Raw genomic sequence first — 27,001 nt, forward strand, 5'->3', positions numbered from 1 at the left:
ATAGTAAAGAGTACTTTATATCTGCACAGAAACCTATGCTTGATCCTGGAGGGAATGAGAAGATCTTAGAGGCAGAAGGTTTGTAAGCAGAGTAGTGACACGAACAGATAAAAGCTGTAGGGGAAAAGTTAAGGTTCAATATGGAGGATGAGTTGGAGGATACAGAGATTAAAGGCAGGGAGAAAAGAATCTATTTAAGTAATAGATGAACACAAACATAAAAATATAGTGATTTTTACCATGCCATTAAAAACATCAGTTTTTTTCTAAATACTACCTGCTTGATCATTTTGATAGTATTTTATTCTCTCCTATATCAGCAGTGTGTTCACAATTTTTTAAAGTATATTTTATCCAGCATTTTAGTTTCATTCTGGAAGGTTGTTTGAAGTATCCAACCCATCATGCTACACAACTTAACTCCTTCCATCCACTTTCTCTGTTCTTTCCTTTAGTTATTCCTATTATGTTTTTGCTTTATGTTCTATTCTGGGAGATGGCCTTAATTTTTTGCTTATTTTCTTCCTGCAGTTTTGGGGTTGGTTAGTTTTAGATTTGCTTCTTGCATTTCACAATTATATTTTTATTGCCAGTAGCTGCTTTTTCTTTTCCATAGCATCTTTTTTTTATTAAGGTATTATATGTGTACATATCTTACCATTGCCCCCCCACCCCACTCCCATACATGCCCTCACCCCCCAATGTTTTGCATCCGTTGGTTACTCTTTTATGCATGCATACAAGTCCTTCAGTTGATCTCTTATTTCCCCCACCTCTCCCTAACCTTACCGCTATAATTTGACAGTCTGTTTGATGCTTTACTGTCTCTGTATCTATCTTTTTGTTCATCAATTTATAATGTTTTTCATTATCCCCAAATGAGTGAGATCATGTGGTATTTTTCTTTCATTGACTGGCTTATTTCACTCAGCATAATGTTCTCTAATTCCATCCAGGTGCCTACAAATGGTAATAAGTCCTTCTTTTTAATGGCAGCATAGTATTCCATTGTGTAGATGTACCATAGTTTTCTGATCCAGTCCATCTGCTGACGGGCACCTAGGCTGTTTCCAAATCTTAGCTATTGCAAATTGTGCTGCTATGAACATAGAGGTGCCTATATCCTTTCTGATTGGTGTTTCTGGTTTCTTAGGATATATTCCTAGGAGTGGGATTACTGGGTCAAATGGGAGTTCCATTTTCAGTTTTTTGAGGAAACTCCATACTGTTCTCCACAGTGGCTGCACCAGTCTGCATTCCCACCAGCAGTGCATGAGGGTTCCTTTTTCTGCACATCCTCGCCAACACTTGTCGTTTCTTGATTTGTTGATGATAGCCATTCTGACAGGTGTGAGATGGTATCGCATTGTCGTTTTGATTTGCATCTCTCGGATAATTAGTGACTTTGAGCATGTTTTCATGTGTCTCTTGGCCTTCGTTCTGTCTTCTTTCGAAAAGATTCTATTTAGGTACGTTGCCCATTTTTTTTATTGGATCATTTATCTTCCGTTTATTAAGTTGTATAAGCTGCCTGTAGATGTTGGAGATTAAACCTTTATCAGTGATAACATTTGAAAATACGTTCTCCCATACAGTGGGATTTTTTGTTGTTTTGTTGATGGTTTCTTTTGCTGTGAAAAAGCTTTTTATTTTGATGTAGTCCCATTTGTTTATTTTCTCTTTGGCTTCCATTGCCCTAGGGGCAGTATCAGTGAAGAAGTTCTTTCGGCATATGTCTGAGATTTTTCTGCCTGTGGATTCCTCTAGTATTTTTATGGTTTCCCGTCTTATATTTAAGTCCTGTATCCATTTTGAGTTTATTTTTGTGTATGGTGTAAGTTGGTGATCTAGTTTCATTTTTTTGCATGTATCTGTCCAATTTTCCCAACACCATTTATTGAAGAGACTGTCTTGACTCCATTGTATGTTCATGCCTCCTTTGTCAAATATTAATTGCGCATAGTGGTTTGGGTCGATATCTGGATTCTCTATTCTATTCCATTGATCTATATGTCTGTTCTTGTGCCAGTACCAAACTGTTTTGAGGACAGTGGCTTTGTAATACAGCTTGAAATCTGGTATTGAGATCCCTCCTACTTTATTCTTCTTTCTCAGGATTGCTGTGGCTATTCGGGGTCTTTTTTTATTCCAGATGAATTTTTGGAGAGTTCTTTCTAGGTCTGTGAAATATGCCGCTGGTATTTTAATGGGGAGTGCATTGAATCTATAGATTGCTTTGGGTAGTATGGACATTTTAATTATGTTGATTCTACCAATCCATGAACATGGTATGTTCTTCCATCTGTTTACATCTTCCTCTATCTCTTTTTTCAGTGTCCTGTAGTTTTCCGCGTATAGGTCTTTTACCTTCTTGGTTAGGTTTATTCCTAAGTATCTTAATTTTTTTGGTGTGATGGTAAATGGGATTGCTTTTTTAGTCTCTCTTTCTGTAAGTTCACTATTGGTGTATAGAAATGCCATAGATTTCTTGGCGTTAATTTTGTATCCTGCTACATTGCCAAATTCATTTATTAAGTCTGTTAGTTTTTTGATGGAGCCTTTCGGATTTTTTATGTACAATATCATGTCATCTGCAAATAAGGACAGCTTTACTTCTTCTTTTCCAATTTGGATGCCTTTTATTTCTTCTTCTTGTCCAATTGCAATGGCTAATACTTCCAGTACTATGTTGAACAGGAGTGGCAAGAGTGGGCATTCCTGTCTTGTTCCTGTTCTTAGGGGAAATGGTTTTAGTTTTTTTCCCATTGAGTATGATGTTAGCTGTGGGTTTATCATATATAGCTTTTATTATGTTGAGGTATGATCCTTCTATTCCCACCTTGTTGATAGTTTTTATCAAGAAACAGTGTTGGATTTTGTCAAATGCTTTTTCTGCATCAATTGATATGACTATGTGATTTTTATCTCTCAATTTGTTTATGTGATGTATCACATTTATTGATTTGCGGATATTGTACCATCCTTGCATTCCTGGGATAAACCCTACTTGGTCATGGTGTATGATCTTTCTGATGTACTGCTGGATATGATTTGCTAGAATTTTGTTGAGGATTTTGGCATCTACATTCATGAGGGATATTGGCCTGTAATTCTCCTTCATTGTGTTGTCTTTATCTGGTTTTGGTATTAGGGTGATGCTGGCTTCATAGAAGGAGCTTGGAAGTGTTCCTTCCTCTTGAATTTTTTGGAATAGTCTAAGGAGGATAGGTTTTAGTTCTTCCTTGAATGTTTGGTAAAACTCTCCTGTGAAGCCATCTGGCCCCGGGCTTTTGTTTGCCGGAAGCTTTTTGATGACTGCTTCAATTTCTTCCATAGTTACTGGCATATTGAACTGTTTAGATTCTTCCTGATTGAGTTTTGGAAGGTTATATTTTTCTAGGAATATGTCCATTTCCTCCAGGTTGTCCAGTTTGTTGGAATAGAGTTGTTCGTAGTATTTTTTAACAATCCTTTGTATTTCGGCGGGATCTGTTGTTATTTCACCTCTTTCATTTCTGATTTTGTTTATTTGGGTCCTCTCTCTTTGCTTCTTGGTGAGCCTGGCTATAGGTTCATCAATCTTGTTTATCCTTTCAAAGAACCAGCTCTTGGTTTTGTTGATCTTTTGTATTGTTTCTTTGGTCTATATGTCATTTATCTCTGCTCTGATCTTTATTATTTCCTTCCTTCTGCTTACACTGGGCTTTTCTTGTTGCTATTTTTCTAACTCTTTGAGTTGTTGGGTTAGGTAATTTATTACCATTGTTTCTTGTTTTTTGCAGTAGGCTTGTAGAGCTATGAACTTCCCTCTCAAGACTGCTTTCGATGTGTCCCATAGATTTTGGATTGTAATGTTTTCATTGTCATTTGTTGCTATGATGTTTCTTATTTCTTCCTTGATCTCTCTGGTAACCCAATCATTGTTTAATAGCATGCTGTTTAGTCTCCATGTGTTTGATTTCTTTGGGTTGTTTTTATTGTAGTTGATTTCCAGTTTTATGCCACTGTGGTCTGAGAAGATGCTTGATATGATTTCTATCTTCTTGAATTTGAAGAGACTTTGCCTATGTCCCAACATATGGTCTATCTTTGAAAATGACCCATGTGCACTTGAGAAGAATGTATATTCTGTGGCTTTGGGGTGAAATGTTCTGAAGATGTCAATTAATTCCATCTGGTCTAGTGAGTCATTTAGGATTGATGTTTCTTTGCTGATTTTTTGTTTAGAGCATTTGTCCAGTGGTGATAGTGGGGTATTAAAGTCTCCTACTATGATTGTATTGCTGTCAATATCTCCCTTGATATCCTCCAGAAGTTTTTTTATGTATTTTGGTGCTCCTGTATTGGGTGCATATATGTTTACCAGAGTTATTTCTTCTTGTTGGATTGTTCCCTTTAGTATTATGAGGTGGCCTTCCTTATCTCTTGTTATGTCCTTCACTTTGAGAGCTAATTTGTCAGATATAAGTATTGCTACCCCAGCTTTTTTTTTCAGTTCTATTTGCCTGGAAAACCTTTTTCCATCCCTTCACCCTCAGTCTGTGTGCGTCTTTTTTTTTTTCAGGTGGGTTTCTTGTTGACAGCAGATATATGGGTCTTGTTTTCTTATCCAATCCGTTACCCTATTTCTTTTGATTGGGGCATTTAATCCATTTACATTTAAAGTTATTATTGATAGGTACTTATTTGTCGCCATTTTTATTCTTTACCCCTGTGTTCCTTCTTCGCTTCCTATTTCTTTCTTTTTTTTCACAGCAGACCCTTTAGCATTTCTTGCATTGCTGGTTTGGTAGTAATAAATTCCCTTAGTCCTTTTTTGTCTGTGAAGCTCCTGATTTCACCTTCAATTTTGATTGATAGCCTTGCTGGGTACAGTATTCTTGGATTCAGACCCTTCCTTTGCATGACTTTGTGTATTTCATTCCATTCCTTTCTGGCCTGATGAGTTTCTGTTGAGAAATCAGTTGCTAGTCTGATGGGGGTTCCTTTGTATGTAACTTTCTGTCTCTCACTTGCCACTTTTAAGATTCTTACTTTGTCGTTGGTGTTTGCCAATTTAATTATGATGTGCCTTGGCGTCGGTCTTTTGGGGTTCATTTTGCTTGGGACTCTGTGAGCTTCTTGGATTTGTGTGGGTTTTTTCTTCCCTATATCAGGGAAATTTTCTGTCATTATTTCTTCAAACAGGTTTTCTATTTCTTGCTCAGCTTCCTTTCCTTCTGGAACCCCTATTATGCGGATGTTTTGTTTCCTGTTGTCCCAAAGTTCCCTTAGGCTCTCCTCCTCCCTTTTAATTTTTTTTTTCTAGGAGTTGCTCTACTTGGGTATTTTTTCCCATCTTGTCTTCTAGCTCACTGATGCGGTCCTTTGCTTCTTCTAGTCTACTCTTGATGCTTTCTATTGAGTTCTTTACAGCAGCGATGTCATTTTTCATTTCTTCTTGGTTCTTCTTCATTTCCTTTTGGTTCTTGCTCATATTGTCGAATTTGTCTTCCATTCTTTTCAGCCACCTTATGACCATTTCTCTGAATTCTTTCTCTGGAAGGTTGCTTGCCTCCATTTTGTTACTTCCTTTTCTGGTGATGCCTGCTTTTCTTTCATATGCGGGCTGTTTCTTTGTCTCCCCCTGGTATCTCTTCTCTGGATGTCTGGTTATGTAGTTCTCTCTCTCCTTATCCCAGGCGAAATCTGACCTTTTCGTGGTGGAGTGTAGAGATCCTTTGAATCCGCCTGTTTGTGCTAATTGGGGACCAGTGTTCTGGAGCTCGCAGCTGTTCCGTGGGTGCCGCAGTTGTGGATTCTCAACTCCGATAAGCTCCACTTTCCTGTTCAAGATGGCACAGATTTTGCAGCCAAGCCCACAGCTCTGCGAGGGGACCCAGCCACAGTGGGGGCTGTCAGGTCAGGGGAACCCCGTCTTGCAGTCCCCCACCTTCTTCTGGAGTTTAGCCGTCCCATAACTTGCCAACAAACACTCCTCGTGCGACCCTCAGCTGTTTTTTCTACTCCGGGACAAGGCTCAGAACACGTCTGTCTATTCCGCCGCCATTTTTCCTCCTCCATAGCATCTTGATCTTGTTTAATCGATGCAACATTTCTGCTTACAAAAAATACATAGGCACATAGATCCTGCCCTAAAGATTTTACAATCTAGTCAAAAGATGATGAGGGTCTAAATTGGACATTGATAGTGTGTGCATAAGGGGGAAAAGTACAAGTACAATAAATATATTGAGATAAAATTATCTGGTCTTGAATATTGATTGAAAGTAACTAGGGATAAGAAATCAAGGGTCAGTGCTGATAAAAGACATCTAGGAAAAACCTGGCTAACCTTGTAGTGGTGAAAGACTTAAAGCTTTCCCCTAAGATAGGAATAAGACAAAATTTTCTGCCAACATCACTTTCATTAAATATTATACTATAGTTTTTAACTAGAACAGTTAGGTAAGAAAAATAAATAGAAGTAAAATTATCCCTATTGCATATGACTTGATCTTGTGTATCCTATATAATAAAGAGCTAATATGCTAATTAGACCAAACAGCAGAATGACCCTCTGGACAACCTTCCCGACGAAGCCGGGGCTGCAAGGGCCGGCCGAGGCTGCGAGGGGCTGCGAGGGCCAGCCGGGGCTAGGAGGGCCAATCCTCTTGCACGAATTTTGTGCAACAGGCCTCTAGTAGAAAATAAATAAACAACAACAAAGCAAAAAATAAAACTCAGGAGAAGGGAGACAGATTCATTTTGCCTTCATCATGCCATCCCCCAAGCTGGTAGTACTCAGTGCCTGAAGATAACTTCTCAGCTGTACAGAATTCACCTCGCTCGGGAAGGAAGAGCAGGGTGCATGATCAGCTTCGTCAGCCTTTCAGGATACGGTGCAAAGGTCCCACTTGGGTTTCACCTCCCCTTGACTGGCAAAGCTGAGATATGTAGACATGGCTAGGAACAAGGAAGAAAAGGAGGGATACCGATAGCAGCGGAGCACTCATGGATCAAAGTGGCCTACTCTACAGACCTGTCCAGCACAGCCATGGACCCTCTGCAGCTTTCACCAGCATTTGCCTCACTCCACAGCTTTTTGTATTTGCTGACACCAGCCGCCTGAGTCCCTCCTTGCTCCTTCCCATTTCCTCTACTGCTGAAGCCTGGGAACTGCACCAGGTCAGGCCTCTGCGGCAACATAAGCAAAAGGCACCAGCCTGGACAACCATGGCTGACCTCCAATGCTGTGTGCACACTCAGGCTAGCCCCTTCAGCTGTGCACTGGCACACTGCACCACTGGCCTGATGCCTGTTACGGGGCTCCACTATGTGCACAAGTCCAGGGGGAGACTGTGTCAACATGGGAGAGGGCACCAACAGCCAGGGCCCCTACAGGTTCTTACGGGCCCAGATCAGGTCTTTTTTGTCACCGGCCTGCACCACCAACCAAACTCACTTGCAGCTAGTCCCTTCAGTTGTGTACCCTGGACCAGTCTCCATTACAGTGCATATGCCTGGTCAGGGGGAGACTGTATAGCAAATGGGACAGCATGCCCACAGCCAGGACACCCACATATGCTGCCGGTAAGCCCATAGGTGGCTCTGGCCCTTGCTGCTTACCCTGCCTCCCACCACTACTTGTGTGTCTACTTCCATCCCCTGCCATTGCACAGCTGGTCCCTGCAGCCAAGTGTGCACACCACCGGCTCCAGCCACCACCACTTGCTCCCTAGCTGCTGGACTTAGAGGCACCACGGAGGACTGCCAACAGCCCTTGCAGCCACTGCAGATCCCATACTGTGCTTCCAAGGACCATGCAGTTGTCAGTACTATGGATCCTAGTGGCCTGAAACCAAAAGGTATCAACGCCCTCCCCCTACCACTCCCGCCCTAGACCTGATGTCACCACATGTCCCCAAACTTGGGATTACAATATGCTCAAATATGCCCCCAGCCATAAGTGAAAGTCTCTCTTACCAAAGTCTTCCATAAAATGTAGAGGTGACTGCTTCTTTAAATGCCTACATACTTATTCAAGGTTAGAGGGATCATGAAGAATCAGGGAAATATGACTTGGCCAAAGTGTAAACCTCTCAAAGAACACTATCAAAAAAGTGAAATAATTCACAAGATGGGAAGGTAGATACCTGTAAGCACAGGAAGAGATGCTCAACATCATTAGCCTTTAGGGAACTGCAAATCAGTACTACAATGAGATTCTACTTTACTACCACTGGGATAGATATAATAAAAAAGACAATAAATGTTGGCATGGATGTGAAGACATTGAAACCTTCTTATACTTCTGGTGGGAATGTAAGATGGTATAACAACTTTGGGAAACAGTTTTGCAGTTTCTCAAAAAGTTAAACAGAATTACTATATGACCTAGCAATTTCATTCCTAGGTATATACTCAATAGAACTTAAAATATATGCTACCCTAAAATTTGTACATGAATGTTAGTAGTATTAGCAGAAAAAAAGAGAGAACAACCCAAATATCCTTCAGTCAACATTTGTATGAGTGGATAAATGTTTCATGTCCATCCAATGGAATATTATTTAGCCATAAAAAGAAATCAAATACTGACTCATGCTACAACAGGAATTACCCTTATGTTAAGTGAAAGAAGCCAAACACAAAAAATCAACTATTGTATGACTCTATTTATTTGAAATGTCCAGAATAGGCAAATCTATGTCATCTAATAAGCAGATTACTGGTTATCAGGCCAGAGGAAAGGAGGGAGGGCAGTGACTGCTAATGGGTAAGAGATTCCTCTTGGGGATGATGGAAATGTTATGGAATAAGATAAGGATTGATGGTTGCACAATTTTGTAAATATACTAAAAGTCACTGAATTATACACTTTTAAAGGGTGAATTTTGTGGTATGTGAATTTTATCTGATTTTTCTTTTTAAAGAATAAATGATGACATGCCTTGGAGAAGGAAGGGCATGATAGGTCACACCTGATGGGCTCTCTACTGCTTTGCATGAAGGAGGAGATTGAATTGCTGTACATGTTAGGGATCAGCTTACCTCAAAAGAGTGTTCTGGCTATAAGATTGAACTTAGTAATGTATAGATTTAGAAGGCAATACAAGCCCTTTAGTTCCTGTCAGTCTTAAGCCATCACTCATGGCTGACTCTTTTGAAAATTATGCCCTCAACTTTCAACTTAAGAGATGTGAGAATAAGAAGGCATATACTGTATATAGCTCCTGTTATTACAACTAGATGCCCTGTGCACGAAATATGTGCACTTGGGAGGTGGAGGGGGTCCCTCAGCCCGGCCTGTGCCCTCTTGCAGGCCGGGAGCCCTGAGGGGATATCCAGCAGTCCAGCATCCTTAGCACTGCCACGGAGGCAGGAGAGGCTCCCGCCACTGCTGCTGTGCTCGCCAGCCAGGAGCCCGGCTTCTAGCTGAGTGGTGCTCCCTCTGTGGGATCAGGCCGAAACTGGCTCTCCAACATCCCCCGAGGGGTCCCGGATTGCGAGAGGGCACAGGCCAGGCCACGGGACCCCACTAATACACAATCGGGGCCAGGGAGAGATGTGGGAGTTTGGCCAGCTGGGGAGGGACTGTGAGAGGGCTCCAGGGCATGTCCGGCCCATCTTGCTCAGTCCTGATCAGCTGGACCCCAGCGGCAAGCTAACTTACCAGTTGGAGCATCTGCCCCCTGGTGGGCAATGCACTTCATAGCAACTAGTAGACCATTCAACTCTCTGCCCCTTGGTGGTCAGTGCACATCATAGCGAGCGGTTGAGCAGCCTTAGCATATCATTAGCATATTACACTTTCATTGGTTGAGCAGCCGATCGGTCAACCAGACACTTAGCATATTAGGCTTTTATTATATAGGATACTAGAGGCCCAGCACGCAAAATTGTGCAAGACCAGGAGTCCTGCTGGCGCCGCGGGTCCCAGAGCAGAGTCCTGCCCGCCGGTGCCACGGGACCCATCAATGCACCTCCTGGTGAGTCCGGTCTTTGGTCGTTACAGCCACGGGCTTTTTATATATATAGATTGCAAAATAATGCAATTTGATACTATATTTATATGAAGAGTTGTACTAATACTTAGGTGTTGCATTTTTATAGTGACTACAAATTTTAACTAATGGTGTTATATTTAACACTTTGAATTGCAAGAATATATACTCTTTGGCATTACCCAGGTGTTCCAGATGTTTCAACCATAACTATAGCAGTTTCTCTTTTTGTAAGAAATTGCTAAAAGCTGTTGTATCAGGAATTTTGGAAATTCTTCACACGAGATAATCAGGAAAGATTGATGACATGTTGACAGAAAGCAAGCAACCCTTGTAATTTCAGTGGATCAGTCATGCATTTTATTTTTGTCAGTTATTCTGTACAAAATACAGGTAGTAACATGACCTGCGGATGACATACTATCACAAGCCCTAGGCTACACTTCAGAATAGGCCATTACTTAATAAACTTCTGGAATGCCTTCACAGTATTACACAAAGGGCAGGGAGGCAGTTATTATGTATTTCTGGAGGTGAAGGTGTTTTATACCATCTATATTAATTCAATTTTATCTTACCTTAATAAGACATATTTCCTAATTGCACGTGTATAACTTTTATACAACTTAGAAAGCATAAATGAAAGTTAATGGAATGTACTTTTTTTTAATATATTTTATTGACTTTTTACAGAGAGAAAGGAAGAGGGATAGAGAGTTAGAAACATCGATGAGAAAGAAACATCGATCAGCTGCCTCTTGCACACCTCCTACTGGGGATGTGCCCGCAACCAAGTTACGTGCCCTTGACTGGAATCGAACCTGGGACCCTTCAATCCGCAGGCTGATGCTCCATCCACTGAGCCAAACCGGTTTTGGCTGGAATGTACTTTTTAATGATATGGAGAGATTTTGTGCCATGTGAATTAGAAAATAGTTTGAAAGTAGCAGCTATTTAGACCAATGAAGTTTTGTAATATCATTTAAAGTTATTAGGTAAATGTTAATAGGTAAAAGCCAGGTAAATGAAGATATTATTGTGCAGACACCAAATTTCAGGGATAAAATAATATGAATAGTAGAGTCATGCATTCTTCAGTATTACCAGTGTACCTTAGCCCAATTCTATGAGAACTTAATAAAAGTTAGTAACAATTTTAATTTTGTCTTATCACCTGAAAAATTCAGATGTGTTTTGTGTATAGTCAGTAAATTAATTAGTTATTTTTTATCTATTTGTCGACATATTTATAATTTTAGTGATTATTGAAACTAAGTTTAGAAAAAGAATTTGGACTTTTAGATGTCAATTGTATCTAAGTTATAGTAATTTAATTCTAATTTTTCTACTCTTTTTTATCATCTTTTATGAATATTTATTGAGCACACTGTTATAGGCACATGATATAAAGAGGCACATGTTCTTTTCCCAGGTTGTGTAAGATGGGGGTCCATTTTTCTTATTTGGCATGTGGCTGTACAGGTTTCCCAATACCATTTATTTAAGAAACTATCCTTTCCCCCATTCACTGTTTTGGCTACCCTGTCATAAATTATTTGACCCTATATGTGTCATTTATTTCTGGGTTCTCTGTTCTGTTCCATTGATCTGTGTGTCTGTTTTTATGCCAATACCATACTGTTTTGATTACTATCACCTTACAGTAGAGTTTAAAATAAGGAAGCATGATGCCTTCAGTTTTGTCTTTTTTCTCAAGATCGCTTTGGTTAGTCAGGGTCTTTTATGGTTCCATACAAATTTTAGGATTTTTTTTAAATTTTGTGGAAATACCATTGGAATTTTGATAGTGATTGTATTGAATCTATAGATGGTTTTGGGTGCTATGGACATTTTAAAATATTAATTCTTCCAATCCATGAACATGGTATCTTTCCAATTGTAGCTTCTTGATTTCTTTCATCAATGTCTTATATATCAGTATTTCAGTGTACACATTAAATTACCTCCTTGATTAAATTTATTCCTAAGTATTTTATTCTTTTTGATGCTTTTGAAATTGGTTTATTTTCTTAATTTCTCTTTCTGATAGTTCATTGTTGATATATAGAAATGCAACTGAGTTTTGTGTATTAGTTTTTATCTCCTTCAACTTACTAAAATAGTTTATTAGTCCTAAGAGTTTTGTTGTAGAGTCTTTGTGGCTAGGACTTCCAGTACTATGTTGTTTAAAATGGTGAGAATGGGCCATCCTGTCTTATTCCTGATCTTAGAGGAAAAGCTTTCAGTTTTTTGATCATCAAGTATGATGTTAGTTGTGGACTTGTTATATGGCCTTTATTATATTGAGCTACGTTCCCTCTATACCCAGTTTGTTGAGTTTTTATCATGAAAGGATATGGAGTTTTGTCAAATGCTTTTTTGTTTCTATGGAGATGGTTATATGTTTTTATCTTTTGTTTTGATAAAGTGGTGTATCACAAAAAATGATTTGGGGATGCTGAACTATTCTTGCATCCCTAGAATAAATCCTACTTAATAGTGGTGTATGAGGATTTTTGCATCTATATTCAGTAGGGATATTGGCCTGTAAATTTCTTTTTTTGTACTCTCCTTGTCTGGCTACAGTATCAGGGTAATACTGGCCTCATAAAAAGAGTTTGGTTCCCTTTTCTTCTGTTTTTTTGGGATAGTTTGAAAAGGGTTGGTAGAAGTTTTTCTTTAAATGTTTGGTAGAATTCACCAGTGAAGCCATCTAGTTCTGAGCTTTAATTTGTTGAAATAGTTTTGAGTACTGATTCAATCTCCTTACTAGTAGTAATTGGTCTGTTCAGGTTTTCTATTTCTTCATGATTCAGTCTTGGTAGGTTGTATGTTTTTAGAAAAATGTATTTATTTCTTCTGGGTTATCCAATTTGTTGGTATATAATTTTTCATAATCTCTTATGACCTTTTGTATTTCTGTGGTATAGGTTGTAATCTCTTCTTTCATTTGTAATTTTATTTATTTTAGTCCTCCCACTGTTTTTCTTGTTAAGTCTAGATAACTGCTTGTGAAAGTCCTCATTACTTAGTTCCTTTAGAACAGGGGTTGGGAATGTCTGGCCCTCGGCCACATAAGGTCCACGAAATCATTTAGTCAGCCCCTACCAAGGCATTAGAGGTGAGTAAATTAAATGTTTGACCAAATATAGCAGGCTAATTAAAAATTTGATATTTAAGTTTATTATTTTGCATGGCCCTCGAATGATATTATAAATATCCAAATAGCTCTTGGCAGAAAAAAGGTTCCCACCCCTGCTTTTGAATAAAGAGGAATATGTCTTTAGAGATGTTACAGGCAAGGGGAAAGGCAGTATTAAGGAACTTTGATTAGAATGATAAAAGCCTACATGTCTTAGTTCCAGCTCCCTGCTTATTGCTTTTTGTTTATTACCTCATTTAATTAGTTTAATATTGCCTATTCATGTTTCATCTAATAAGTGCATTTCCACTTGATTCATTTACATCTATTTTTTTCTTATTGAATCATTTACAACTTTGCTGTTCTAAAAGGTTAGCTTTGATAGACACAATCTGATATTTCCAGGGTTTTTATTTTTGTTTTGTAAAGCTTTTTTTATTTCAATAACTATATATAAAATAAAATTGACAATTGAGGTTGGCATACTAAGGAGACATACTCCTGGTTAGTACTTTGCACATCATTAACAGTTTGTCTGATGTTCCTATTTAAATTGCCTAGAAAGATTTGTCAGTTTGTTAGGAATGATTTTAAGACTGGGTTCAATCTCCTTAAAATAGGCCATAATTCTACCATTAACATAGAAAATATTTTCTAGTTGTCATTAGGATGTTATAAAATTCTCATCATGGCATTTTTAGAAATTATTTGTTTGGTAATGTGGAGAAGGATTTGTGTCTGATACCTATTTTTACATATTGGAGAGCAGTGTTAACATTTTAACTTACTCTTATTATTATACTTAGGATTAGTATTATTATACTTAAGCTATCTTCTTGCTGGCTGTCAGCTATAGGCCATCCCCAGGTCCCAGAAACCTTCCTCAGGTCCAACAGTGTCAACATCTGAACTTATAATACTGACTTTAATCATTACTTGTATAGGACCTTCCTTTTTAGCTGTTAACATAGCTGTGTGGTATGTTTTGATATGTGTTTAAGCTGATATGATGGAAAGTAAGTTACAAGTTGTAGGTATCAAATATAAACACACAAATGTAGCTGAGGAATATGTCTTGGGGGTCAAGAATTTGAAATAAAAATTATTTTAATTTTCACATTCGTAGGAAGCAGTAGGTCACATAATTAGATACTTTAGGATATGCACTATGGAATAGCAAGAAAGCATGGGCTTTGAATTTAGAAAGATGCCTGGGTTTGAATCCTGTCTCCTACGTGTAGATCCATGTAATTTTCAGTTGGTGTACATGAAAAGTTGCTGTGACATAGGCCCTCAAAATACAATTACTTAAATTAAGTTTTTCCCCTTCTGCCAAACTAGACAAAGGTGAGTAGGTAGGGCTGTTGGACTGGTGGCTTCTCTGCATATGGCTTTTATCTTCTAATTCAACGTGATGGTTCCAGTTTTCACTGTTTCAAGGTATTAGGAAGGGAATAAGAGAATGTGGAGAGTGATAGGCTTTCTTTTGAAGAACTTTGTACACATTACCTCCATTCACATCTGCTTAAAAGTATAGTTGCATAGCCACAGTGAGCCTCAAGGAAATTTGGATGACCACATCTGTCAGAATGATCACAAGCCTTGCTCAAATTTAGTAGAGGAATAGTGTAATTCTGTTTCTGAGAGGAAGAAGAGGGAAATGAGGAGGGTCTACTTAACAATGTCTACCATTAGCCTTGACCAAATTACTCATTTTTTAGTCTATTTGTAAAATATAATCTGTTAAAATATTTATGAAATATTTATAAAAATATCTTTCTCATAAGATTTTCATGAAGTCTCCAGGTATACTTTATAAATATAGCTATCCCTCCTATATTTTCAGGGATTTATTTCTCTTAATAGTATTTCTGAACATAACTATCATATTGGTAAATAGATAATGGTATTAGTTGCCTGTTGCTGTATAACAAATCACCACAAACTTAGTGGCTTAAAGCAATGTGGATCAGCAGTCAGAGATCACTTAGCTACATACTGTTTGTGGTTCCCAGGAGGCATTCGAGGTGTTGGCCAGGCCATGTTCTCATCTGAGGGCTTGTCTACTTCACTCAGGGTTTTGGCAGAATTCATAGCTTTGAAGTTGTGGGACCGAGGGCCCCAACTTCTGTTGGATGTCAACTTCAGGACACCCCTCTCTCCCAGAGGCCACCTCCAGGTCTCTGCCAGGCAGGCTTTCTAAACATGCATGGCTGCTGGCTTCCTCAGGCTATCAAAGAGGTTCCTTGAGTGCGTCTGCCAGCCAGATAGAGATATTATGTATAGCATAACTAATCATGGAAGTAATATCCCATCACCTTTGCCATATTCAATTGGTTAGAAGCAAGGCACAGGTCCTGCCCACAGATAAGGAGAGGAGATTTCACAAGGTGTGAACGGGAAAACAAGATCATAGAAACCACCTGAGAGTGTGTCCACCATAATAGCTGTGATACATCTAAAGCCACTTTATATTTAAAATTGAGAATTCCTGTTTGTCACTGTTTTTCATGGGTTTGGATAAAATATCAATAGGGGTTTTTACCAAATTAGAAATACTAGTCTATATTAATTCATGGAATAAATACAGGGTATCCCAAAAAATATATACACACTTTTATAGCTGATAGTTCAGTTTTGAAAATGAAATGTATTTTAATAAGCACTTCTTTTATAATTATTCAATGTGTGTATATACATTTTGGGGAGACATCCTATATAAATATATTAAGAGAAAATATGAACATAAGGCAGATAGAAGAGTATCTGCTTCTACTGTCCATTGTGGCTCATTGTTAAACACTTTTAGATGCTATAGATTTGATATCATAAGAGATACTCCACAATCAGCAGTATTGTACATGGAGAATGTGAAAAGTCAAAATGATCTGTCCACACAGACTACCTTAGGAATTTGCCTTTTTTTTCTATCATTAAGTTATTCTAATTATAACAGGTACATATTGAACAAAAGGCCTTTATAAGCTTGTACGGTACTGCTAGCCCTTGGAGATTGAATCACACACTAGGAAGCACTACATAGATCCTGTACATAGTCCAGACCTGGAGATCTGGTGCCAGAATTAGCCTCCAATCCTATATTACCTATCAATTAATGTAGTCAAAGAATTCTTTTTAGAAAACTATTAATAGTCACCCTGTGATCCAAAAATTGTGTTTAGCACTGTAGTAGTCTCCTATTTGTGATATGGATATTATTCCTGAGCTTATCTCACTCAAAAGTATATCTTTCAGAAACATTGAGCATTTCTTTGAAAAAAATCCTGTAGTGTTCATACTTTCATCATTCCAGCAATCTATCATTCTGTCCATCCATCCATTCAGCAGACAACTGTTGAATTCTGTTGTGTTCCAGGTCCTGTGCAGAGTCTAGACATGCACAGAATATTGTGGTCCTTGCTCTTAAGGAACTTTCAGTTCAGTATGACAAACACCAAGGAAGCAATGGATGTCATTTATGTTCTCATGCAGTTTATAATGTCCCACTGATAAAATTGTTCTAAAATAAATTTTAGCTAAATGAAATGCATTTATATATATGTAGCTAGAAATTAAGAAAGGATGTGCTATTGGTAGTATAAAAGAAATGGTTATTGAGACATTCAGCAGTTAACATGTAGTTATTAAGTGCTTACTCTGTACTAGTCCCTCTTCTAGGTTTAAAACTGAAATAGATACAGCAGTCCACCCTTATTCATGGTTTCACTTTCTGTAGTTTCAGTTACCTGTGGCCAACTGCATTCCAAAATATTAAATGGAAAATTCCAGAAATAAACAATTTATAAGTTTTAAATTATGCACTGTTCTGAGTAGCGTGATGAAATCTCTTGCCATTCTACTCTGTCCTGCCCATTACATGAATCATCCCTTCGTCCAATGTGTCCACTCTTGTATACACTACCAGCCCGTTAATCACTTAGTAGCCATCTTGCTTATCAGATCGACTTTCGAGATATTACTATGCTTGTGTTCAAGTAATGCTATCTTATTTCATAATTCACCATTCACATAATTTTGATTATATTATTGTAATTGTTTTATTTTATTATTAGTTTTTGTTGTGAATCTCTTTCTGTGCCTAATTTATAAATTAAACTTTATCATAGGTATGTTTATATAGGAAAGAAACCTAGTAGATATAGGGTTTGGTACTATTCCCAGTTTTAGGAACCCACTGGGAGTATGGAAACGTATCACCCTCAGATAGAGGGGGACAACTGTGGAAAGTAACCATCCACTTTGCTACCTTTCCATTCCTGGCTCTGTCTGTGATTTGGCTGGAGGAAAATTATGTGAATGGAAAAGGGCTGTAGCAAATATGGATCATCCAAGCGCCTCACCTGTCTGAGTTCTAAAACGAGTTACTGTATCCTTGGAGTTCCTACCCTGTTGATTCTCCTGCTCCGTGTTTTTGTCTTTTATGTGGAGTCACGGAGATTATCTAACTCAAGGGAAATTTTTAATAGCTGTGTTTTGGAATAGTTTTAGGATTGGGAAATCTACATCTCTAGACAGAATAAGAGAAACTGCAAAAGTGCTTGAATCCTTTGTTTTGAGATCACATCCACACATTACACATTGAAGGAGGAGTGAAACCTTTTGTCCACCTGATAAATGCCCTTTAGGAAGAAGAAAACTTCAATTTAAAAGGAAGAGGATATAAGATGAAATTATATTATATAATTTCAGAGCTTAAAATGAAATTCTGTCTTTAATTTTTCCTGATGAATGAGTGAAATGGCAACAAGAACTTAATATTAGGTGGAATTAGCAGGAATTTAGCCATTTGTGGTCAAACAGCAGTGAAATTGTAGGTCGTAGTCTGTCATAAACTTACAAACCACTGATGAAAGGTATAATTTATTCAGCATGTCTTGAAGTAGTATGGGAATCAAGCCTATAATTAAAGAACAAGATACAGCGAGGTGTGCACTTTGCTAGAATATCTGTATCCAGGTGGGGACATTAGGGTAAGGCAGACGCTGTGGCAGTTCAGGACACTATCTATGCATTGCACAAATCTTGATGTCTCTTTCTGCACTTCTGAAAGGTCTTATTTTTATTGCTCTGTTTATGTGGGAGCTCAGTTACAAGTTGATGAAACTAAGGAACTTAGAAATTTCTTAGCTCAAATTAAATACCATTATTAAAGTAGGCCTGCTTTCAAGAGAAAACAAACTGTACTCAGCTCAAATCTAAACAAAATTAAACTCAGCTCACTATAGCAAAGGCTGCCAAACTTGTTCTGGCAGATCACCAAGAAGGAAAAGTTTCAAAGACAGAGCCCCTTAACTATGTGCTACCAGCCTTGGGGCTTGCACCCTGAGAGAGACTTATATCATTAAGAGCGTGAGACCCAGTATTGAAGTATCATGTTAAAGCAGCCAGTTATATTCCATTACAGAAGATACAATCACTGTTCTGTGGCTTTATATGGAAAAGATCACCAGTGGTACATTAAGATTCCAGCATAACACAAAAACTGACATAGATCCCTTTTTTAAATAATACAGAGTACACAGAACTGTGTGTAGATTATAAATGAATTCCAAGAGACCCTACCCTTGGACTAAAAATTTAGTCATTCAAAGTTTGTTATAACATAATCTGATCCATAGATGGTCGTTGGCTATTTCCCTTCAATTTAATTACCACTTGCATACAAACAGGGTATAAAGCCTGTTTCCATCTTCCCATGCTCTCTACTGCCCCCTGAGGGTGCTTGTTGGCAAGAGAATATGCAGTCACATTCTCTGAGCCCAGGGCAAGGCCACTGTTGAGCCTCAAGGGCTTTAGCCCCACCAGTCTTCTTATTTTCATGGTGCTGCATGGTGGTGGCACCTGTGCCTGAGGCGAATTAGAAAGGATCCTGGTCTGGTTACTGTAACAGACCCAGAATAGCTTCCATGTGAGCACACCTCCCAGCACTGTGGCCACAGGGAGTCAGAGACCACACTCCTACTTATAGCTCCCCCATTGCTAGGGTCTCACCTCCACAGATGGCCCCATGTAATGCAGGACCAGGAGGAGGAGGCACATCTCTTTCTTTCAAGGGCATAACTGGCAAGGTGCCCACCTTCTAATCATATTCTTTTGTAAAAAGGGTGTAGTGGATATGAGGATATTGTTTATCTCTTCCCTGGTATCCTCATGTTCTACATTAGTCTGATTGTTCCGGCATGCCTTCCTTTGTAACAGCCCCTTTGCCCAGTCCAGGCAAACACTTGTCTAAAAGTATGGGACACACTTAGAGAAAATCAGCACTATGACTTCATCATTAAAATGGGTGTAGGACTCAGAGTATGTTCTAAAATTTGCCACGGAACCATCTATGTTTGGTTAATATTTGTTCCTTAATAACTTAGGTAGCAGTTGCTTGTCTAGTTTATAGATTTGTGATGAGAATTATACTTTATTTTTCTAGGGAGTTAGAAGATTTATTATGTAATGATTATCTCAGTTTAAAAAAACTTAGGCTTCAATTTATTTTTTGAAAAGTTTGAATGTCAGATAAAGCATACATTGGAATACAAGTGGATTATTGCATGTCAGATTTGTTTCAGAAAGTAAAAATTTTAAAGTCATAAACATGTATTTTAAGGATAGTGTTTTTAACTCTAGCTTTTGTTGTAATAGTGTTACCATGAATGCATATGCCATGGTAGCTTATGCATTTGCACTTGGATAGCCCTTCTCCTACTAACCGATCAGAATGTAGGTATTTTCAGCTTTTAGGTACAGAGAAAGAGCAGTATTCATAGGAAAAGAATTTTCCAGAGAAGAGTATTCTTACATGAAAACTCACATGGCCTTTCTTTAATAACTACATCATTGTCCTCAAAAAGAATGAATGCACTAAGTGCCAGACCTGAAGTTTCCTCTTCTGCTGCTGACAACAAGGCATTCCAGACAGGCTGGAGTCGGTGTCAAAGTCCAGTCCTGCTCCATTATCACCACTTCTGCCACCGCATCGGGGCTGTCCTCTCTACATTTGTCACTGAGATGAATCCCAGCAGTGACAAATATGCAAAACAATTAGATGTCAGGTTTGGTTTCCTCAAGGCCTCTCTCCTTGGCTTGCAGACCACCTCCGCCTTGCTATGTCCTCATATGGTCTTTCTTCTGTGTGCACCCTTCCCTGGTATCTCTCCCGTTCTAACAACAGTCCTATTGGATTAGGGCCCACCCTAACAGTTTCCTTTTAATTTAATCAGCATTTTAAAGGCCCCTTTCCCAAATACAGTCACATTCTTAGGTTCTGGGGTTAGGGCTTCAACATAAGAATTTTGAGGAGACACAGTCCAACTCAAAACTGTATGAAATGTGAAAAAAAATAATATTGTGAGTGACATGGCCCTCTAGGGTGAAATTTAAATGAAAACATTTGCAGATTCTCATATGTGCTCTCATTGTGTTCTCATACATAGCATTTGCAATTGGAGAGACTTCATTGTTCCTGGTGCTCTGTTTCTGTTTTGTCAGGCCTGGCAGCTGCGATTCAGTCACCTCGTGGGCTATGGTGCCAAGTATTACTCTTACCTGATGTCCAGGGCAGTAGCTTCCATGGTTTGGAAGGAATGTTTCCTACAGGATCCTTTTAACAGGTAATAAGGGGAGTAGGGCATAAAATGTTCCCCTCAACTTCTGTAATCCCCCCACCTCACTACATCCAAAATTGGGCTCTGAGAACCTCGGCCACCCAGGACACAGCCTGAAGCTTTCTGAGGCAGTGTCATCACTCAGTCCAAATCTCTCCCAGGCCCTTTCAGAGACGAGCCTGGTCCCGAACTTTCTTATCTTATCCGCTGCTGATAGCCTGGCACTCTGCCCTCATGCCCGTGGGCGGGAACCCTTTGTGTGAGGCCTCAGTGCTTCTGCACAGAATGGGCCCAGATTGCTTTGTCTTCATCCTTTCCTGTAGGTTTTCTTAGTTTTCCAGCCTCACCTGTTTTCAGTACCCTGTTGCACAATACTTCCTGTTTGACAAGTGTCCTTATTTTCAGCACAAGCATCTGAAGTTTTTCTAATGAGGAACACCTCATTTCTTTATTGTCTAACAAAGGACTTGTTATTTTCTTATTCTGGGAGACGCACCACTGGAAACTTTGGTTATTGATCTTAGCATACAGTTTATCCTAGAAACTTCACACTCTTCCTGGGAGCACTTTTTCTTCACCTTGAAAGGCAGTGACAGTAAAAAAAAAAAGTGGGGGGGGGGGACTTCCCCACCTGCTGGCCACTCAGACAGGGTGGGTACCTGCCCAGCATGGCTTTCTACTGCCCTGCCTCATCATTGTCCTCATGGGATAGTCAGTGGTCTCGACAACACAGCCTGCAGCTCTCTGTCTAGAAGGCTACAGGAACATCTGTATGGAGACTCCTGGCCTCTCCCAGATCATAGTTCATCAGATTAGCCAGTGGATGTGGTGAATTTTAATGAGCCCACAGGAAATTTCATCTAGGGACAAGGATGCCACCCCTTTCCCCACAACAGAGGAAGGACATGGGGGCTGGGGTGGATGGAGAGCGGGGCCTGAGAGGGTCATCACAAGGCTCCTATTGGTTGGAGAAGCACGGGAGAGCTCCCATCGCTCCCTAATTGGGCCTCCTTCTGACAGCAGGAAGTCAAGTTCTGGTTCCATGAGTCCTTAGAAGGAGCTGCCTTTGAAAGCAAACCACTAATTATGATCAGGTCTGATAGTCATTGAAAGCATTTTATCTCCTCACCACACAAATAAATACATCTCCAAATGTCAGACAGCCATTGTGGATGACTGTTCTCTTGACTGTTCTCACACAGTTTAAGATGGATGACATCTTAGCTTTCTAGAGGCCCTAGAGTTTTCATGTGGCATGTTATTTTACACTTAGCAGCTTTGGCTCAGCCAGTGGGTTTTATAAGAGGAAAATGAGGTTCAGAGAGAACAGATATATTTGTTCAAGGCTTCATAGTTAATAAGGTGGAGTGAGATTATAATCTAGGTCTGCTAATTCCTAGTCCCTTCTCTTTTCCCGCTTCCTGCACACCCCCTCAACTTTTCATACAATTTGACATAGGTTTAGCTTTTCTCAGCAGTTAATCACATTCAGTTCCAAATCTTTTGAATCTGATGTAATAGAATTTTTAAATGTTTTACAGCATGGTACCCACATGTTATTTTGTGTTCAGTCCTTTGCACTTGCAGACATTTGGTCTGCTTTTCAGAGTTTATTATTTTCAAAGGATCCAAAGCCAAAATTAACCACAATAAATCAGTTTGGGGGATTACATTTCTTTACTGGAGATTTCTATAAAATAGACAAAATATTATCATCTTTAAAGGAACTACACTTTACTAGAAAACCACATACTATTAAATACATATATTTTCAAGTATTTATATCTTGTTTATATATGCATTCTTGCCTGGACATGTAGTTGCCATGGTTTTATAGACATGTAAAAGTAAGCTAGTAAAAATATTCATTGGACTAGAAAATTTCTAACCGCTGTCCAAAGATCCTTTTTTATACCACTTTTGAAAAATTACCAAGCTGGAAGCTGACATCAAGAAGCCAGGCAGGACAGAGCTGAGGCTGGCGGAGAACTGGAGGCCTGTGGCAGCAGTTTGACTCAGGCCAGGGGAGCGGAGTACAGTGGTTGGGAGGGAATGCCAAGCCTCCGAGGCTGGAATCAGGCCCTCTCACCTGTCCCTGTTCCCTGAGAAGGCCCAGCCTTCTGTCCACATTTCCTGCTTTGGGGCACACTTTGCCTTAGCTCTCACTGCAGGATGTAACCCAAATTAGTGATATGAACATATTTTTGATATGGTAATGCTGTCAAAAATTCTGATTAGAAATCATGTTCACAAAATTGCCCATACATAAAGATTCTACAGAAAGAATGGAATGAAACCATCAAAATTTATTTATTTTATGTTATCATAGTGCGTGGTCATTTCCATTAAAAGAATTGCATCTTCCATAAAATACACGAATAGCACTAAATAGCTTGTCTCCAGGTGCCATTAATTCAGAGAATTTCTGTCTATAAAAATTCTTCCTGACCTTCTAGTGTTACAGACAGTATTTCTTATAGAATCCAGCTGACCAAGAGTATCTGTAGATGAAAACAAGCTGTTCCCGCCTTTGCCTTTGCCACCCACCCACTGCCGAGCCAGTTTTCTGTTCCCTTAGCTATTATCTTCAACCAAGGTCTCCCAGGGTAATTAATTTTCTTCTGTCAGCTTTTTTTCTTCTTCACTTTTATTTCAGAACTAGAGGCCCGGTGCATGAAATTTGTGCACGGGGCGGGGAGGGGGAGATGGTGTCCATCAGTCCAGCCTACACCCTCTCCAATCTGGTAGCCCTTGAGGGATGTCGGACTGCCCGTTTAGGCCCGATCCCACAGGATTGGGCCTAAACGGGCAGTCGGACATCCACCGCACAATCCAGGACTGTTGGCTCCCAACTGCTTGCCTGCCTGCCTGCCTGATTGCCCCTAACCGCTTCTGCCTGCCAGCCTGATCACCCCCTAACCACTCCCCTGCCAGCCTGATTGACACCTAACTGCTCCCCTGCTGGCCCGATAGCCCCTAACTGCCCTCCCATGCTGGCCTGGTCACCCCTAACTGTTCTCCTCTACTGGCCTGGTCACCCCCAACTGCCCTCCCCTGCCGGCCATCTTGTGGTGGCCATCTTGTGTCCACATGGGGGCAGGATCTTTGACCACATGGGGGCAGCCATCTTGTGTGTTGGAGTGATGGTCAATTTGCATATTGCCCTTTTATTATATAGGGTGTTATTTTTCTTTTTGTTATGTGCTATCTCAAGTTCTTTAATGAAAGTGAAAAATGACATAAATAATTTCAAATCTCACTGTAAACTAATCCTAAAGATGATGAAGAGGATATAATCTTACTTATTCTGTATATATAAATGAAATAATCTTTTCTGTGAAGAGATTGCTTGCTACAAAGCAGCTAAAAATATAGTTAGCCTTTTACAATAAATATATGGTTTTGCTCATTAGAATAATTTAAAAATTAGAATTAAATTTTTAGAAGCAAGAAAATTAAAAGCTGAATTATCTCATGGTGACAGGTTTTCTGAATTTGATATGAACGTGGCTTCTTTTGAGAAACTCAAGACACTTGTGAATGGGAAGGAGTAGGTTGTGCGTGAGGTGAGGGTAACAGTCTCTTATCTCCCCAGGTCGACGGGGGAGCGGTACCGAAGGGAGATGCTGGCTCATGGTGGGGGCAGGGAGCCCATGCTCATGGTGCAAGGTAAACCAAAATGAGGATTAGAACCGTTTTTTTTTTTTTTTTTTTTTTTTTTTAGTTTTTTGGGTTATATGTTTTGGTATTAGCACATTTAGTTATATTTTTTACCATCTATATATATAAAAGGCTAATATGCTAAGTGTCCGACCGTCTGACCAGTCGATATGATGCGCACTGACCACCAGGGGACAGTCGCTCAAAGCAGGAGCTGCCATGATGTGCACTGGCCATTTACAAAGAAATGGCACCACGGACCTGGTGCCCACAAAGCAACACTCTGCTTCCCCTAAGTGGGACACAGGCCCCGCCACCACCCCGGAGCAACAGCCCACCAAATCGCAGCTAATGCTGCCAAGACCCCATGGTGCAAAATGCAGCCCACAGCGGAGCCCAGCTTCCTCCCCCTAGTGACTAGCCGCCTTGCAGTTTCTTCAGCCCAGAAACACAACTTGCTTTATAGCCAGGTGGAAACATGTTACACTTTAACCAAATGTCTGTGAAGCGTTTTCCCATGCCTTATCTCATTTGATCCTCACAGAAGTCCTGGAGTAGGTAGATAGGAGACTCGATGGAATCCTATTTTCTTTTCATTAGCCAGAAAACGGAGATTTAGAAAGTTTAGGAACTGGACCCAATTGAATAGAAGTAAGAAATGGTGGACCTTGAAAATGACTTAAGGTTTTCTCACTGCACAGAATATAGTCAATCACTGCTGCAGTTAAATATTTTACCTTTTGTTCTCCCTGCGTGATCTACAATAATAATCTCCTTTGTGTTGATATTTACTGCTGTATTGCTGACCTGAAAGAGAAGTTGGGATGCTTCACTGGGCTAGAAAAAGTTTAGCTAAATCAGAAAGCAGGTCTAATTAAGCAAGTTTATTCTATATATGTAAAAGACTAAGTTGACTTGCGCATGCGTGATACATATAAAGCTCTCGCTGGTGCCAATTGCACACGTGTGTTTCGATCTGTCATTGTCAATTGTGAATTTGGTTGACATTTCTATTATAGAGAAAGGGCGAATAATGATATTAAAATATTTTTCTAATTAATTTCCTTTCAATGTGCATGAGTCTGTGCACCAGGCCACTAGTCTTATATAATAAAAGGCTAATATGCAAATTGTCCCCTTGACTGGGAGTTCGACCAGGAGACAGGGCCAATTGGGCAACCACCTGTGGCCTCTCCCTCCGGCCGGCCCACCCCGATCAGCCCCAGCTGGACTCCATCCGTGCATGAATTCGTGCTCCAGGCCTCTAGTCTATAATAAGAGCTGTTTCATATTTTCTGTGTATTTTTCAAAAAGATGATGCTCCAGCTATTTACTTTTTCTAAAAATCTATTTCATTGTATGCCAAAGAACAAATTAGTTTCATTGTATTTCTGTTCTAATGTTTATTTCTATTTCATTGTATCCCAAATAACAAATTAATTTTTAGTTACTGTGTTTTATTTAGGTGACGATAAGATTTCAGGCTTTAGTTTTCAAAATGTTACTAACACTCTAATAGGAAATTGTTAAATTTGTCATAAAGTTATAAATTTGCCAACAGTTCTCAGAAAATTTACCTTTACATTTTAATAGATCACAAAGTACTTTTTTAGCCAACAGAACTCATTTATTTCATATTTTTATTTCTTTCTCTGTAAGCTAGAAATGCAAGGCATCAGGTTGGACTTTTTCAGATTGAAAAATTAGAACTTAACCATTCTCTAAGGCATCACCATGTTTGTTTTCCTATTTAACTTTTCTGGTAATTTTTAAATTTCAGTATTTTCACTGAAAATTACTGTAAATGGAAGTAACCATCATGATTTTTATATAATGTTCTCACAAATATTTCAAGGAAGATATGAATATTATTGGATACTTTCAATATATTGACCTTTATATTTGAGCTGATCCCTCTTACTATCTGATAAAAATGGCAGTTAGGAAATAACTTCTAGTATTAGGGAAATATTGTTTTCATTGTAATAATTGAGTGGGTAGTAATATTAATGGGTCTGACATAAATGTTTTCTTGCCTAGATCTGTTTAGTCAAATGCCTGTTGCTTTTGCAGAGCTCCAGATCCTTTCCTTCAGCTATTCATTTAGAAAAGCAGGTATTTGTTGAGAGCTGATTATGTGCCAGGTGCTAGATAAGTACTGAAGAGGAAGTAGTGAGACAACCTAGAGAAATAACCCAGCTCTTAATGGAACTCTCACGAATTCTGTTTACCCAGGAAAGTGCGTTTACACAGGCTTGATCTGCCCAACGCCACAGCAAAAGTATAAAACAGAGATCCTACAGTTTTAGGTAGCACAGCACAGCTGTCCTTTGCCAGGAACATTCTGATTTTCCACCAGTGCCTGGGAGTTGACCTCTCAAGATAATGAAGGCATTCTGATGCCATCTCAGTTTTCCAGTTGACCCTAATTGAACTCTGCTATATCCAGGAGCTGTTTTCAATGTACTGATTAATCTCCCAGCAATTCTGTGAGGTAGGAATTATCATTATCCCCATTTTACAGCTGATGAAACAGGCCTACTCCCAGTCTAAGTGATGAGGCAGTGGGTAGAAGACCCAGGATTTGAACCAGT

The 27,001-nt window shown here is 39.3% G+C and overlaps 1 protein-coding gene across 2 annotated transcripts in view; it reads left to right on the forward strand.

Annotated features, from left to right (window-relative positions):
• MIPEP (mitochondrial intermediate peptidase) overlaps positions 1 to 27,001 on the forward strand; it is a 254,686-nt gene that overhangs the window by 192,492 nt on the left and 35,193 nt on the right. For both annotated transcript variants that reach the window (XR_013960117.1, XM_080659928.1), the window contains 2 exons: positions 20,632 to 20,753; positions 24,343 to 24,416. Coding sequence is in view for 1 of the 2 variants with exons in the window: in XM_080659928.1 (XP_080516054.1) it covers positions 20,632 to 20,753; positions 24,343 to 24,416 (196 nt within the window). In the remaining variant the exon portion in view is untranslated. The remainder of the gene's footprint in view (positions 1 to 20,631; positions 20,754 to 24,342; positions 24,417 to 27,001) is intronic.

The sequence above is a fragment of the Plecotus auritus genome (genome assembly GCF_963455305.1).
Source record: "Plecotus auritus genome assembly, chromosome: 3".
Taxonomy (NCBI): Eukaryota; Metazoa; Chordata; class Mammalia; order Chiroptera; family Vespertilionidae; genus Plecotus; species Plecotus auritus.